Here is a 17,349-nt window from a genome sequence, read left to right on the forward strand (position 1 = left end):
CCAGGCTTCATTTCCACAGCTTTATGCAATGGCCTCTCAGGGCCTCCCTGCAGGTACTCCCCAGCCACTCATTTGGCCTCAGCAACTCTCCTTAACTATGGGGGGAAGATTCTGCAGTCCCTTTACTCCTGTCTTTCCTGACTCTAAAGCCAGAACCACAGGGTTGATGGCTGCCAACTTCAGCTGACTGCTTGGGATAGAGCCTGGCACCCTCATTGAATTACATTTCCATGAAATTTCTTTTGTTGATGCTCTGTGGGAACAGCTAATTCTTTAGGTCTTTTCCTTTCACAAATTGAAGGATCAGCTGGGTGGGGTCTTGCCCTGAGGACATCACTCCCTTTATTCCATTTTACATTAGGTCTCTCCCATCTCTTTCATCATAAGCCTTAGTTTCGATGTGAATTTCCTGTAGTCCTTTTTCTTTGTAAACTGTACACTTTGCATTTCTTTTTTGCTCTGCTTGCTCATTTTCACTGTAGAAACCTGCACAACAGTAATTACTAGTAACCATGCAACTGAGTCAACACTGGGCTGTCTTGAAATCTTCTTTGCCAAAGAAATGAATTCGTTATTTTTCAGGGTTTTGCCTCAGGCAAATTTTTAGGACAAAGGCATAAAGCCACCACATTCTTTGCTAAAATACCACAATAATGGCCTCTAGTCCAGTTGCTAACACTGCTCTTCTCTGAAACCTCTTGGGCTGTAGGAATGCCTTCAGAGCTCCTACTAGAATGGCCCTTTAAGCTCTGCTTACAGCATTCAACTGCTTTCCTAGTCCAGAGTCCCAAAATCTTCTTACATAAACAGTGCACTTGGGCCTGTCACGGCAATAGTCCACCCACTGGTACCAATATCTGACTTAACTACCTTTCTGTTTCTAAAATGCCATGACCAAAGCAACTTTCGAAAGAAAGCGTTTAATTGGCTTATCGTTTCAGGGGATTCAAGTCCATGAGCACCATGGCGACAGGCAGGCAGGCATGGTACTGAAGCAGTAGCTGAGAGCTTACATTTGATCCACAAGCGCAAGGCAGAGAACTAACTGGTGTGGGCTTTTGAAACTTCAAAGCCGGCCCCCACTAACTCACCTCCTCTGATAATACCACACCTCCTAATCCTCCCCAAGCAGTTCCACCAACTGAGGACCAAGTATTCAAACATACGAGTCTATGAATGCCAGTGTCATCCAAACCAACACACACACACACACACACACACACACACACACACACACACACACGTGAAAGGACTAGACTAGAAATGTATATGTTGCCATAACCCAGAATACTTGAGAATTTAACCACTGCTATGCTAGAAGGTCAGATGACCACTCTAATAAAAGAGCAAAAGGACTTCTTGGCTTAAGAAGAAATTTGCTATATGTATATATGATTAATAAATGAGCAGAAATATGAGAAAATGCAAGCAAATCTGTTACTTCTGGAGAAGAAGTATCAAGAGGCCTTGGTTACCACCTCAGTTCTTGCTCCTATTAACTTTGTGACCTCAGGCTTTTACCTGACATCTCTTGACGTTCATTCCTCGCCTTCACATTGGGTCTGATTTGTCACACCGCCTGTATGTGTGTGGTGAGTATCAGATGGCATCAGATTGCTGCATCTGAGTGCATTGTGGTGTCTTTTGCAGTTTCTAAGGTAGAAGTTGTTGAATACCATCCATCTCGAATGTTGGGAATGATTTTACCTTTAGACTTCTAATGTACTCACAGAACATTCATGCATGCTTACAAGCTTCTAGTTTTTCTTTGCACCATGCTCTACCATAGCACTGCATAAAAATTAAAGCTTACCAGATATTACACATGATGGAGAGTATATAATAATTGAATAAGGAAAATTTGGTTTGAATCCTTCTAGACAATAAGGATGGACAATAAGGACCAACATACTCTCTACTTCATTTAGTTTCTCCTCTTATAAATATATTAATAACTTAATTTTTTAAAGGAGAGGAGAAAACATTTTGAACTGTCCATTCTCTCAAGTCCTTTGCATTCATTCTACTAAATGTTCACCTCTGAACCTAGTGGATACCTGCGATGGCGAATCTGCATTTTACAAGTGGGGAAAGCTTAAACAAAAAAAATCGGGTCATTTGCATGGCCACACAACTTGGAGAGGTTGGGTCAAATCCAGCAGAATCTTAACTTCTTGACCCCCCACTCTGACTTCCAAATCTCTTTGGAAGCACCCCTGAGAAAGTAGGGGTGCGTGTGTCACCAGTGTTCATGTGTGAGAAGGGTACTGGAGGTCAATCCTGAGGATCCCAGACTGCTCATGTAGTCGTTAGGTCTACTCTGTTTGAGTTACAGCATTGGTTAGATGGTAGTCATCCACAGGTCACAGGACTCCCAGGCAGCAAAACTTGGCAGGATGCTGTTGTGACAAGTGACTATAACTTCACAGCTCTGATTCCTCCCACATGTGCACAGGGACCCCCGGGTTCTTTCGACTTCCTGTTACTTGTGCTGGCTGACATCCGAAATGACATTGCCGAGCTGCAGGAGAAGGTGTTCGGGCACCGGACTCACTCTTCGGCAGAGGATGTTCCCCTACCTCAGGAATTCTCCAGCTACCCGGAGACTCTGGACTTTGGATCTGGGGATGACTATTCCAGAAGAACTGAAGCAAGAGACTCTGAGGCCCCCAGAAACTTTTATCCGTAGCACATTCCATGTCTTCATGCCACCAGAAGAGAAGTTTCTCCTGGTCATAGCATCTGAAAGAAAAAAAAATACCACTGGAGGCCTAAAGCCTTTGTCTGTACCGCCTTCCTGTCCTCTCTCCACTCTGCTTCCAAATCCTGTTCTCCAAGTGTCCTTCACATCCCACTAGCAACAGGAGGACGTGACAGGCTAACTTGCTGGTCTTGAGAAGCCACTGTTGTCATCGGGGTTTCCTTGACATCCTGGTTTTCCAGGAACTTTTGAGTTCCTAAGTGAACTGCTCCCACAGAATCTTAAACTTTGAGAGAATGCCAAAAGGGAGGAATGGCAAAGTGGGCTCTCAGAAGTATAAGGCTCATTCTGAAAAGAAAATTATGTTTAAAATGCTTGACTATTTGCCCTATACTGTCAGGGCAAACTCTTCAGTTAAAGGGGGTAGAAGGAGTACAATGTAAATTGGTGTTGGTGTTGGAAAATGGCTTTTCCTTAGCAACATCACAGATTTCAAATTCTGCATCCTATTTTCCAGCCTTGATATATGTGCCCTGGCCCTGACGGGGTGACCAGAGGTGCCATCTGTCCCTGATCTTGGCTGAATCAAGACTGGAGGGAGTTGCTGACCTGGAATTGGCAAAGGGTGACGGGGGGGGGGGGGCATTGAGAAAGGGCTTCACTAAGGCTAGATCACCAGAGAGATTAATCCGCTCTTAAGACATTTTGGAGTCCATATCCATAGCCAGCCAAGCTAGCAAGTGCGCTGGGAATAATGCACAGCAGAGAGGTCTCTGACACAGAGAAGGGGAAGAAGCTTTCTTCTAATCTGGCATAGTTTGCCACTGTTTTCCCCTGATTTAGTTAAAAGCCCTGTTCTAGGTCTCCTTGACTTTTTCTCCAGGTCCAGGTGGAGATGGCTTGGAAGAAAGCACGTTCTCCAATGTCTCCATGAGTCCTTTCTTAGAGCACTTCTAGATCCCCAGAGGAATCATTGTCCCACAAAGAACGAGAGACAAGGTTCCTTCGTGGTGTCTGTGGGATCTCTTGAGCTTCTCAAGGGAACGTGCTCACATGGTGGTCTACACCAGGGTCTCTGTTTGCTATCGTGCAGTATCCTCTTGTATTTCTAAGAGGTTTCCTTTTAGCTTTTCCCCATATCCTTACAGCCCCCATCATCTCCCAACCCCTACTGTGACATCTTGTTGGAAGAAAACTGCTCTTGGGTTTGCATGACCCTGCACTATCCATTCTTCCTAAGCAATGAGAAGGGATTCTGTCTACAGAGCTCAGGTCACCCAATGATCTTTCGCTTCCTCTCCCTTTCCTTTGCCCCTTCTCTCCTTCCTGCCCTCTATCCTTTTCCCTGCCCCCTCTCTCTTTCCTCTCCCTCTCTTTGTCCCTCCCTCCCTTCCTCTCCCAGTCCCTTTATTTCTCTGGCTTTCTTCCCCCCTCCATCCCTGCTTGCCCACTGGCCTTCTCCTGTTAAAAAGGCAGTGGGAGCACTCCATGATGCTAAAAACCAAGTGGCTGCCCACCAGCATGTCATGGTAAAAGGCAAACACACAATTGTACTGCTTGCTTTCTGTCTCTTCCTCCTTCCCCCTCAGTCTCTTCAGGGCCTGAGCATCACCACAGATGGCCTTGCCAACCATGGCTTCCTGAAGAGATGGATGTTCCTGAAGAGATGGATGCAACCACAGTCAAGCCCCACCTGGAATCGATTGAATGCTTGCCTGCTTATAGAACCCAGAGTTTCAAGGGTGTGGATGGATGAAGTCTCAAAACTATGCAAGGCTCTGTGAGCAATGAGTATGTCCATCTTTTTTATGAGGAATTTTATAAGCTCTGCTTTTTCTAGACAGTGAAATGTGTGTAGAAACATAATCTTTATTACCAAATGATGGTAAAATACAAGCACACTCCATGCCTGGCCAGAGGCCAGGATACTAAAAGAATGGAGCGAAAGTCATAATATGTGGGATTCATGAGTCTATTCTAGATAATCATCTCCAGTAAAACATACAATAGCCTGTATTTTGTAACCTCAATCTGCTGGAACAGGTCACTTTAGGTAATCATTACTCCTCAGATTTTAAAAACTTGGACTAGTAACTAACTATAAGACCAAAGTGTATCCTCTACTTGTCCAAATTATGGTTTGTTTGGGTTTTTGGTTTTGTTTTATTTGGTTTGTTGTTGGTTTCTTTTTTTTTTTTTGGTGATAAAGCATTATCGCCCGTGTATCTTTTAGTTGAGGATAGAAAAAAAATCAAAGCTTTACTATCTAAACAAACTTCTGCTCAAAATCCCCTGGGAAAGCCTTTCGAAGGAAGTACAGTTCAAAACAGATTTACTGAGTCACCTCATATCTCATGGCAAAAGTGTTTCTTTTTAATACTTCCCCCAACCCTGCAGTAGGATTGTTCAACTTTTCTAGTATCCCCACAAATAAGACTTGGCAGTAAATTGCCTCTGAGTTTATAAAGCAATGAGAATAAAAACTCACTGAACAAATGAAGAAATCCATTTTAGTTCAGAAAAACTACTCTCCCTTCCCAGTTCCAGGGGGGAAAATAATTAGGTTTCCTGTACCAAACAAAGTATTAGGAGCCAGAGACAGTGGTATATGCCTGTAATTCCAGCACCTGAGAAGTAGAAATAGGCAGGTCAGGAGTTCAAGGTCAACCTCAGCTACATAGCAAGTTTGAGGCCAGCCTGGACTACATAAGAGCCTATATCAAAATAATACTAATAATGATGATGACAACGATGATAAATAATAATAGTAATGAGAAGGGACTGGAGAGATGACTTAGCAGTTAATGATGCTTGCTCCTCTTCCAGAGGGCCAGAGCTCAGTTTCCAGCTCCTGCATCAGGCAGCTCACAAACTCCTCTAACCCGAGTTCCGGGTGACCTGATAACCTCTTCTGGCTTCTGTGGCACCTGCACTCACATGCACATATGTACACATAGATACACATGCACACACTTAAAAATAAAGTCTTTTTTAAAAGGAGTAGGTACAAAGAGGATGCTGCCTTTTCTTGCTATCTATATTACTCTCCAATACTTGCTACAGAATTAACTAGAGTCATATCGCAATGTAGAGTCCATTGTCCAACAGGTAAATAATAAAAGCCCATTGACCTTACAGGGAAAGAAGGAGTATTATCTCACCCAAAGACCAGGTGCAGAGCACCCAGGTAGGTCCAGATAGGTCATGTTTTCTTCCCAAAGTTCTGGACAACCTTGTCTTGAGGTTGTCACTATCAGGAATGTTGGGACAGATCTTATTCATGGCCAGGCATCATACTTTATCTTGGGGGTCTCAGGAAGCAACTCTCCACCTTATTTTGAGTATCAGTTCCCTCTTCTTCCCTTATCCAGGCTGCCTAACAGAGACAGCCTCAGCAGCCATTTCCTTGCAAGCAAAATTATCTGCCAGGCAACCTTTCTGAAGGGGAAAGTCATTTGCTGGAATCTGAGCCAAACAATTCGTAGAAAGGAGCCTTCTAAAGTTATTGGTCATGTATGCAGGGAAAGAGATGTATTGTTTCCTGACACGGCAATCGTGTATGTCTTACAACATATCACAAATAACTTTCTAGTCAGATAAAAGAACAAGGGCTCTAATTGTTAAAGCTGAAGTGATGTGCTTTATACCACTCCTCCTACAAATGTTGCCATCAGAGAGAAATCATGGAAAGGACGTTTGGGCACCATATCCCTCAGGGATCTAAGCATGTTTTGTCAGATTCCCAGAGCTTGATCCCTGAGGGGGACAGGGGGCGGTTCATGAGTCTGTTTTTATTTACCGGTAATTGGCCATATACTTCAGTATCTCTATGCATTATTTATATCAGATCATATAACAGTCAAACTAATATTCCAACAGTCATGGATGTAATACTATGAAGTACTTTGTATGACTGTATATGCTTAATAACAAAGTTATTTTTCTTAAATGGGTCTCTTGTGTTTTGTCCTGGTAAAAGGAGCCATCCTCTGGCCAACTGAATACAGTGCAACCATTACTTTTCTTGTTGTGTGCCAAAATATCTGTATGATGAAAGAAATTTAAGGAAGTTTTTTGGGGTTTTCTATTCTTTTTTTTTTTACTTATGGTTTGAGGGGCACTTCATGGTGAGGAAGTCATGGCTACATGATGTCATGGTGGCTAATGATATTGCATTTGTCATCAGGAAGCAGAGATATGTGCTTCCTTGTTGATTTTCAGCCTCTCTGAGAACTAAGTACCTATCTGCTTCCTTCCTAGACTAAAGGCCCTCGGAGGGCTAAGGATATGGTTTATCTGGTAAAATGTTTGCTGTGCAAGCATGAGCACTTGCATTCAGGTCCCAGCACCCACATAAAAATCTGGGTGCTTCTGTAATCCCAGCACTGGGGAGGCAGAGACAGGAGGATTCTTGGGGCTTGTTTGGGTTCAGTGAGAGGCCCTATTTCCAAAAATAATGTGGAAAAATGATTGAGGAAACACCATCTATCGACCTTTGGCTTCTATTTGCATCCCTGCACACATCCACACTGATGATATGTGTAACACACACACACAGAGTCCCCGGGAACAAGAACTTTGCTTTTCTGTATTGGGCATCTGAACAATTCCCAATATACATAAATAGTTGAATAAACTAGATTTAGCTAAAGTTTATTCTTCATGAACCCCTAAAGCAGTTGCCTTTATTATCACACACACACACACACACACACACACACACACACACTGAGAGGTAAATTATCTTGTCAAATGTCACAAAACTAAAAACATTTCTAATAAAAGGTGTATTTCAGAACATTCAAGAATCACTGTTTGTTGACTCTGTAAGCATATCACAGACATACACACATTTTTTCCCTAATTGGGAATTGATGGGGGATGTCCTGTATATATGTTTCTCTTATTGGTTGGTGAATAAAACACTGATTGGCCAATATGGCAGGAAGTTAGTCAGGATGAGGAGAAGAGGAGAATTCTGGGAAAAGTAGGCAGAGGAATACCACGAAACAGTCACCTTGTAGGCCACAAAGGAATAACAGGTCTGGACCCTTCTCCGGTAAGATAAGACCATGTGGAAATACTTATATTAGTAGAAATGGGTTAATAATTAAGACAGAGCTAGCCAATAAGAAGCCCTAGCCATCAGCCAACAGTTTAATAATATAGCGTCTGTGTGTTTATTTGGGCCTGAGAAGGGCAGTGGGACCTGCGGGACAAATGACTTCCATAACAAAATGTGAATCACATATAAGGCCTCTACAATGCAGAAGATAACACAAAGAAAGTGTGTTAACAATACAGGGCCATTGCTTCCCAGTGCTCTACTCTACTCTAGATGCTATGAAGTGCCTGAAATGTCTAAGTATGGCCATTAAGATTGTCTTCGGTGACCAAGAAAAAAAATAGCAAAGCTAATATAGTTACTCCCCAACACTAACTTGGAGTCAAGACTCAAAGAGGAGAAACAGAAGATTTAACAAATAGTCTGATACAAGGAAACATACAATTGTTTGGGATAATTTTTATGTCAATTCCTTTTTAACATCCAATGCCAACATATTTCACATTGAGCTGCTTGCAAACAGTGGGGATTATGAAGTATGTTCTTATTCTGTCTCTACACCAAACTCTTACAAAGCAGATAGTAGTCTAGTGTGTGGAATTGATGACAAGGTAACGCATAGAAGTCTTGAGGAGTGACCAGCTAGATCATAACTTCAGTGGTTTTTCAAATGCTTCTGACCATGCCCCACTGAGGAAGTGTGGTTTACACAACATGACAACACGTAACACTTGTGTGCTTATCATTGAAGCAAACACTTCACAATGTTTACTCTTTTACAGTATAGACTACACTATCATGTTCTCTATACACAATTGGTTTTGATTTGGGTCACACCACTGAGTTGTCTTCATGACTTACTGATGGCTAGCAGCCTGTAACTTGAAGACCACTTGACTAAATCAGCCCCCCCTCAAACTTAGCTGTACAGACCATCTGCAAACCCTTATGAAAATGAAGACTGACTCAAGGGTTTGAGGACTACATTCTTGCAAGCTCCCAAGAGATGTGATGTGTTCTTTTTTTATTTAATTTAAATTAGAAACAATTTTGCTTCACATGTCAATCCCAGCTCCCTCTCCCTCCCCTCCTCTCCTGCCCCCTTCAACCCTCCCCCAACCCCTACTCCACTCTCCAAGGAGTGTGAGACCCTTCATTGGGGTTCCCAAAAGTCTGTCATATGATCTGGGGCAGGGCCTAGGCCCTTCCCAGTGTGTCCAGGCGGAGACAACATCCTCCACGTGGAATGGGCTCCCAAAGTCCATCTGGATGACAGGGCTAAATGCTGATTTATTGCCTGAGGCCCCAAAGGATGCTGAGGCCTCCTCACTGACACCCACACTGAGGGAGGGGGTCTGAATCATTCTCATGCTGGCCTCTCAGCTATCAGTCTGGGGGTCTATGAGTTCCCCCTTCTTCAGGTCAGCTGTTTCTGTGGGTTTCACCAGCCAAGTCATAAACCCTTTGCTCATCACTCCTCCCTCTCTGCAACTGGGTTCCAAGAGTTCCGTTCAGTGTGCAGCTGTGGGTGCCTGCCTCTGCTTCCTTCAGCCACTAGATGAAGGCTCTAGGATGGCATACAAGGAAGTCGTCAATCATGTTATCAGGGAAGGGCATTTAAGGTAGCCTCTCCACTATTTCTTAGATTGACAGTTGCTGCCATTCTTGTAGGCCTCTGGACATCTCACTTCAAACCTATAATGGCTCCTTCTTTATGGTATCTCTCTTCCTTCTCTCCTCTATTCTTCCCCCCCTACTCAACTTTCCTGCTCCCCCATGTCCTCCTCTCCCCTTCTCTTCACCCCCTCTCTTTCTCCCAGCTTCCTCACACCTCCTCCCTGCCCCCCCTCATGCTCCCAATCCCCTCAGAAGATTTTTTTCCTGTCCCCCTTCTCTGGGTTACAATGCATATCTCTCTTAGGATCTTTCCTATTTCCCAGACTCTGGCTGGGGATGTAGGCTGGCACTCCCCTATTTCAGGCCTAAAATCCATATATGAGTGAGTACATACCATGCTTGTCTTTTTGTGACTGGGTTACCTCACTCAGGATGCTTTCTTCCAGTGGCATCCATTTGCCTGCAAATTTCAAGATTCCATTGTTTCCTTCCACTGAATAGTACTCCATTGTGTAAATGTACCACATTTTCTCTACCCACTCTTCAGTTGAGGGGCATCTAGGTTGCTTCCAGGTTCTGGCTATTACAAATAATGCTGCTATGAACATAATGGAACAGATGTCCTTATTGTATGAATGGGCATCTTTTGGGTATATGCCTAAGAGTGGAATTGCTGCATCTTGCGGTAGACTTATTCCCATTTTTCTGAGGAATCTCCATACTGATTTCCAAAGTGGCTGTACGAGTTGGCCCTCCCACCAGCATGGAGGAGTGTTCCCCTCTCTCCATATCCTCTCCAGCATAAGCTGTCGTTGGTGTTTTTGATTTTAGCCATTCTGACAGGAGTAAGATGGTATCTCAGGGTTGTTTTGTTTTGCATTTCCCTGATGGCTAAGGATGTTGAGCACTTTCTCAAGTTCCTCTCAGCCATTTTAGACTCCTCTATTGAGAATGCTCTATCTAGTTCTGTGCCCCACTTTCTAATTGGATCATTTGGTGTTTTGGAGACTTGCTTCTTGAGTTCTTTGTAAATTTTGGAGATCAGCTCTCTGTCAGATGTGGGGTTAGTGAATATCTTTTCCCATTCTGTGGGCTGATGTTTTGTCTTGTTGACTGTGTCCTTTGCCTTACAGAAGCTTCTCAGGAGGTCCCATTTATAAGTTGTCGATCTCAGTGTTTGTGCTACTGGTGTTATGTTCAGAAAGCAGTCTCCTGTACCAATTCATTCAAGGGTACCTCCCACTTTCGCTTCTAAGAGTTTCAGTGTGGCTGGATTTATGTTGAGGTCTTTGATCCATTTGGACTTAAGTTTTGTGCATAGTGATAGACATGGATCTATCTGCAGTCTTCTACATACCAGCATCCAGTTATGCCAGCACCATTTGTTGAAGATGCTGTCTTTTTTCCAATGTATAATTTTAGCTTCTCTGTCAAAAATCAAGTGTTCGTAGGTGTGTGGGTTAGTATCAGGGCTTTCAATTCAGTTCCATAAGTCTACCTGCCTATTTTTGTGCTAATACCAAGCTGTTTTCAGGACTATAGCTCTATAATAGAGCTTAAAGTCAGGGATGGTGATACCTCTGGAAGTTCCTTTATTGTACAGGGTTGTTTTGGCTATTCTGGGTCTTTTGTTTCTCCATATAAAGTTGAGTATTGTTCTTTCATGGTCTGTGATGAATTGTGCCAGTATTTTGATGGGGATTGTGTTGAATCTGTAGATTGCTTTTGGCAAGATTGCCATTTTTACTATGTTAATCCTACCAATCCAAAAGCATGGGAGATCTTTCCATTTTCTGGTATCCTCTTTAATTTCTTTCTTCAAAGACTCAAAGTTCTTTCGATATAGGTCTTTCACTTGTTTGGTTAGCATTATCCCCAAATATTTTATGTTGTTTGTGGCAATTGTGAAGTGTGATGTTTCTCTGATTTCTTTCTCAGCCCATTTATCATCTGTATGTAATAGGGCTATTGATTTTATTTTGAGTTAACCTTGTTTCTTGCCACTTTGCTGAAGGTGTTTATCAGTTGTAGGAGTTCCCTTGCAGAGTTTTTCGGGTCACTTATGTACAGTGCCCTCAGAGTCCAGGAAAAGGTGTCAGATCCTTCTAGCATAGGTTCTGGAAACCAAACTCAGGTCCTTTGAAAGATCAGCAAACACTCTAATTGCTGAGACACCTTTCCAGCCCCAAATAAACCACATTTTTATAAAGCACTTAAAAATACTCAGAATTTCATAACCAAAAAGAGGAGGTTGTTAGGGTCAATCCCTGGAGGAATACCTGGAAACTGGCACATCCTAAAACATCAAGAATTCGAACTTCTCTGGTAGCCTGACATGATGGTGCACACCTTTAATCCCAGCACTCAAGAGGCAAAGGCGGGCAGGTCTACATAGTTAGTCCCAGGATAGCCAGGACTGTATGGAAAAATTCTGTCTCAAAAAAAAGAAAGAATAAAAGACAGAGAGGGAAAGAAAGAAAGAAAGAAAAAGAGATAGAGAGAGGGAGGGAAGGAAGGAAGGAGTGAAGGAAGGAAAAGAAAGAAAGAAAAAAGGAAGAAAGAAACAAAAGAAGGGAGCGAGGAAGGGAAAGGAAAGGGAGAGAAGAAAAAGAAAAAGAAAAGAAAGGGAGGGAGTGAAGGAAGGAAAATAGAAAAGGGAATGAAGAAAAAGAAAGGAAAGAAGGAAGAAAGAAAGAAAGAAAGAAAGAAAGAAAGAAAGAAAGAAAGAAAGAAAGAAAGAAAGAGGAAAGAAATTTCTCCAGTAACTTTTTATAAGGAATAGTTATAGCAGCAAAGGGAAAGACAGTGTCCCAAGGGGGATGTGGAAAGATAGCAAGCATGACCCTTGTCCTGTTTGTTGACTCTCCCCAGCCTGGACCTCGGCCTTGCCACAGCCACTGGTATTTAGGAGGCTGACTCTCAGAGTTAAAAGGCCAGTTACAAAGTCCACAGAGCAAGTTGACCCAAATAATCTGGATTTGCCAAGTGTACCTTCATCGAGTCAATTCCCCTGGTGACTTAAATTCTTGATTATTCTCCATTTCAGGCCAGAGTGACGATGTAGATTCTGGGTTAGCACTACCCCAGTGTACCCTCTGCTGTTTTTTATCCTTGTCTGTCTCTAATGTCCCTACAACATCACTGGGAAAGGGAGCCAGTGGGAAAGTGATGAAACCACAAGGAAGTTGGTATCTGCAGGGTCTGCAGGGTCTGCAAGGTCATAGTTTGATATCATTTTTGCGATGCATGAGGATGGAACCATTTCCAAACTCAACTTTGGCTTAAACTGCAGCTGTGAATGTCCTTGGCTGTGTCTCCCCAGCAGTAACATAGCAACATGGAGTTCCTGCCCCGGCTCATCTTAGGTTGCTGTGACCTTTCCATGTGAGTCTTCTGCAGAGAACACACAGCCTTCTGCCTCAGTGCCACGCAACTGAAAAACCATATCATGTGTAAGAAAAACTTCTCCCCTGTACTGACAGGATCATTTATTTACAATTTAGTAAAAACCTCAGCTCAAACCAGCTAATCACATACATAAACACAAAGAACCATCTGCAGACAATTTGCCTTTGGGAAAAGAAAAAGGTGCCACAAACTGAATTAGGCTCAGATTATTCAGAGAGGCAACAACAGCTGGAAGACATTTGGAAACGCGATTCCGTCAAAGCTATCTTCCAGGGCACCAGGCAAATGCATTTTTATTCCACGTTTCCCTCTGTTAGCACTGACTGCTGAGACGCAGCTCTACCAGCCAGACTGACAAGAGCTTTGTCTACAAATATCTCCATGGATGTGGGAGGAAAACCTTTGATGTGATTTGATCTGGGTGTTCCAAATACAGGAAACTGAGTCCCAGAAATACACAGGTACTGTTACAGTAGAGACACCTCTGGGCCCTGGGTCTAAACCGTACTTCCTCTTAGCTCTACAGAGCAATCGGTGACTCGGCTGCACCTGCATCATCATTGACTTACCCTGTGGTCACTACACCTGAAGCTGCACTTCAGCAGATGGAACCAGGTGCCTGCTGCTCCTACTCCTACTTTCCCCCCTGCACTACGTGTGACCTTACAGGCTCAGCAAAATACACAAGGCCTGTTCGGGAAATGGGACTGCCGCGTTGAAACCAAATTGTGTTGTAGGCCCAGTGCAGGGAGCAACTCACCAGGAAGCCCCACATTCTAAAGTGAACTTGAGAGCACAGGTGGGGAGATGCCAAATGAGCAGCTTCTATGCAGAGTTCTCTCTCTCTCTCTCTCTCCCTCTCTCTCTCTCTCTCTCTCTCTCTCTGTCTCTCTCTCTCTCTCCCCTTCAACCACAGACTGCAGACAAAAAGACCAGATGGAAGGACATGGAGACTGCAGAGCCCTCTCGATGACAAGTGAGTTCCTACCCATTAATCCCTACCCATCCCCAAAGCTAAGAGAAAAGAAACCCAAAGTGTCGTTCTTTGTCATTGCAAGGTACCAGGTACCATTGCTGGGCAGGAGGAGCTGAGCTGCAGAATTCACAGGTCTCTGCTGTGTGTTGCCAGAGCAAGGCTGGGCATGAAGATTCCCAGGAGGAGGATAGACTAATCTGTGGATCTGACTGGCTGTCCTTTTAAGGATGGAGAAGGATGCTTGGCAGAGGTGCCAGCATGAGGGAATATACTTGTCCATAGAGACTAGTAGCTGCTCCTGTGAAGCTGGAGGCCTGGAGAGAGCAGCCTCTTCTCTGGGACTATAGGTGATGTGAGCAAGGGACCTGCCTGTGCGTGAAAGGTCATAGAGGAAGTCCAATGCTGATGTTAGTGTTTGGTGTTTAGGCATTTGTACTGTCCTGCCTTTGTAGTTCTGACAAGGTATGCCCTCACCTGCTAAGGGCACCGCCTGTGCCTATTCAATATGTTCCCTTTTTAAAAGGGCCCTGCCCGCCCCCATATCTCTCTCTCTCTCTCTCTCTCTTTCTTTTTCTCTCTCTCTCTGTCTCTCTCTCTCTCTGTCTCTCTCTCTCTCTGCCTCTCTCTCTCTCTGCCTCTCTTTCCTCTTTCCTGCTGCTCCTGTCCCCAGAGGCTGGCCTTCCTCCCCTTTCCCCTTTTTACCATCCTTTCCCCTTAATAAAAACCCCCTCTGCTTGAACTCTGCTGCATGGCATCTTTCTCGGGTTTGAGTCATCTTATTTTGTTTCATCCTTTTGTCCAACCAGAACCCAGACAAACCCCAGGAAGCTGTGGATCGGAAAGCCTGGGCTGTCCCTTCATCTCATTGACATGTGGCATCTTGTTGCTATTAGCAGTTGCTCCTCAGAACTTGGCCCTCTCTGTGCATGAGAGACCTGAGCTGGAATGAGTCTGGTATTTCACAATTAATGTGACCTCAGGGAATGTGAAAAGGAAATCTAGACCTGGCAAAGACCTACACGAGTGACAAATGGCAAGCCAAATCCAGAATCATCTGCCTTCCAAAATAGAGGAGACTCATGTGGAATGATCTGTCTGCAAAAATTCACAACCTGTGACCTCGGGCTAATAATTAAATTGTGGCTTTAGTCTAGGGAATACATCCAAATATTTCCATGATCGCTTTTGATGGTGGTGATTCACTTGGGTGTTGGATGGAAGAATAGGAAGAAAAAATAGATGATTTTTTTGGTCTGGGTTTGTGAAATTCTGACCTGTGAGTTTGTGGAAAACAGTCTCAGATACACTTAAGACACTTTTTTCCAGGGCTAAGGAGGGTAAGATACAGCCTCATGTATCCCAGGCTGGTCTCAGATTCACTACACAGATGAGGATGTCCTTGAACTTCTGGTACTCCTGGCTCCACCTCTCAAGTGCTGGTATTACAGGCCTGAGTACCCATACATACCCGATCCATTAAAGCACTTTATGTGGTCTTACTGTTTTTAACTTTTTTCTCTTTTCTTTATTGAAATTGTATTTTAATTACAGCTCTCCCTTTCCTCCCTCTAAACCCTCCCAGATATGCCTCTCCACTATCCTTCAAATTTATGGCCTCTTTTTCATCAGTTGTCAGTGTGTGTGTGTGTGTGTGTGTGTGTGTGTGTGTGTGTGTGTGTAAATATATTCCTAAATAGAACATGTTGAGTTCATATAATGTTACATGTATGTATGTTTTCAGAGCTGACAGTTTGGTATTGAACAACCAATTGGTGTGCTCTTCCCTGGGGAGAACCATCTCTCCCACCACCAGCTTAATTCAGCTGCCTATATTTCTTTGTGTAGGGTCAAAGCTTCATGGGTTTTTCCCCATCCAGTTTGGCATGTTCACTGGCATGGGCAGTCATGTTGGTGAGACTTTATGGCCAAAGCTTCTGGTGTTACCAGGAGACACAGTCTCCCAGCAAACTCCATGATCCTCTGGTTCTTACAATCTTTCTGTCCCTTCTTCATTTTACAATACTTATTTGTAATAATATAATCCCTGAGCTGGGTATGATGCTACATACCTGTAATCACCACACTCCAGAAGTTAGTATAGGAGGATCACTAATTCAAAGTCAGCCTGAACTCTCCCCCTTAAAAAGTAAAAGTGTAATGTCTGTTATATGATGCATTTACTGTCATTGGGCAAATGGATCAGATATAAATATATATATATATTGTATGTGTGCTGATACACATTGGTATACATCATGTGATAATAAATTAAAATCCTAACTCCCAAGGTGTTGGAATTAGGAGTAAGGTTTTTGATCTGTGCTAGGCCATGAGGACAAGGTCCTCATAAGTGGGATTAGTGGTCTTATGAAAGAGACGCCAGAAAGTTAGCCCCCGCACCACACGAGACACAGCAAGGGGGCTCTATCTGTGCACTGCAAGTAAGTCTTTACCAGACAGTGAACCTGCCCATGACTCCATCTTCAACATCCAACCTCTAGAACTTGGGAAATAAATCCCTACTACATATAAGCATCCCATTTTATAGACTTTTGTTACAGTCATCTGAACAAACTAAGATCATTGTGATGTCCTCCTTGCATCTGTATGTGTTGGAAAATGAAAATGTCTATAGCAGTTTTTCAAAGGTGCATGACAGGAGGAAGAGGGGAATGAGATATGTGTGACTGGTGGTCCGTAGAGTTGGACTAGATAGGGTCTGCTAACTGTTCCCAACTCCCTCCCTCAGGAAAACACAGTAACAAAACACTCCTGGTTTTGGCAGGGTTCGTGGCCATCTGAAACAGACTACCTCTTCAGCCTCCCTTGCAACTAGCAGAGGTCACATGACTATACTGCCCCTCAGTGAATGCTATATTTAACTTCCAGAAAGGAAACTGGCTCCCGAAGCCGTCTCTTTCCTGCTGACTGATACTTGTATGTCACATTGAGAACTAAAGCAGTCATCTTTGCCTTGAATTGCCCACCAAGGATGACAGAGGAAAGGAAAGCAGGGTCCCTGGGGACAATGAAGCCATTCCATCATCGAGGCTGGCTGCCTCTAGCCTTATGTGAGAAAAGGAGGAATTTCCTTGCTTTCAGCCCTGGAATTATGGATGTGTTGAGGGTTTTGTAATGTGTAATCAAACCTGGTTGAATCTGGTAGAACTCTCAGCAGGCCAGTGAAGTTTAGTAGATTCTCTGGTCCCAATTAGAAACCCAGCCACAGTTCTGGAATGGACCATCCAGCGGCTCATTTTCATGGAGGAAGCAGTCATTCAATCTCCCCGCCTCTCTGCCGTTTAACACACTTCAAAAAGTGGTGGAAACAGATTACTTCCTTTAGCCATGGCATTGAGTAGCTCTGACAGCTGCTGGCTCTCAGGTTAGCTTTTCTTCCTATCCCAAATGCTAACCTTGAAACAGTAGGCAGTTAACTACTCACACTAACAAGTTTACAGGCTTGTTTTTCAGGATTATGCTTTCCTTAGGGTGGGCATCTGAAGAAGAGACTCTGAAGCTTGTTGGCTCCACTAGGAGAACCTGGGAGGAGCACACATGCCCATGTACACATATGCACAT

General features: G+C 43.7%; 1 protein-coding gene across 1 annotated transcript in view; it reads left to right on the forward strand.

The window, feature by feature from the left end:
• Ccbe1 (collagen and calcium binding EGF domains 1) overlaps positions 1-6,650 on the forward strand; it is a 220,263-nt gene extending 213,613 nt beyond the window's left edge. Inside the window, exon 11 of the mRNA XM_040741684.1 lies at positions 2,456-6,650. Coding sequence (XP_040597618.1) covers positions 2,456-2,689 — 234 coding nt within the window. The 3' untranslated portion in view covers positions 2,690-6,650. The remainder of the gene's footprint in view (positions 1-2,455) is intronic.
• The last annotated feature ends 10,699 nt before the right edge of the window (positions 6,651-17,349 follow it).

This window comes from Mesocricetus auratus, unplaced genomic scaffold, assembly GCF_017639785.1.
Source record: "Mesocricetus auratus isolate SY011 unplaced genomic scaffold, BCM_Maur_2.0 Super-Scaffold_6730, whole genome shotgun sequence".
Lineage (NCBI taxonomy): Eukaryota > Metazoa > Chordata > Mammalia > Rodentia > Cricetidae > Mesocricetus > Mesocricetus auratus.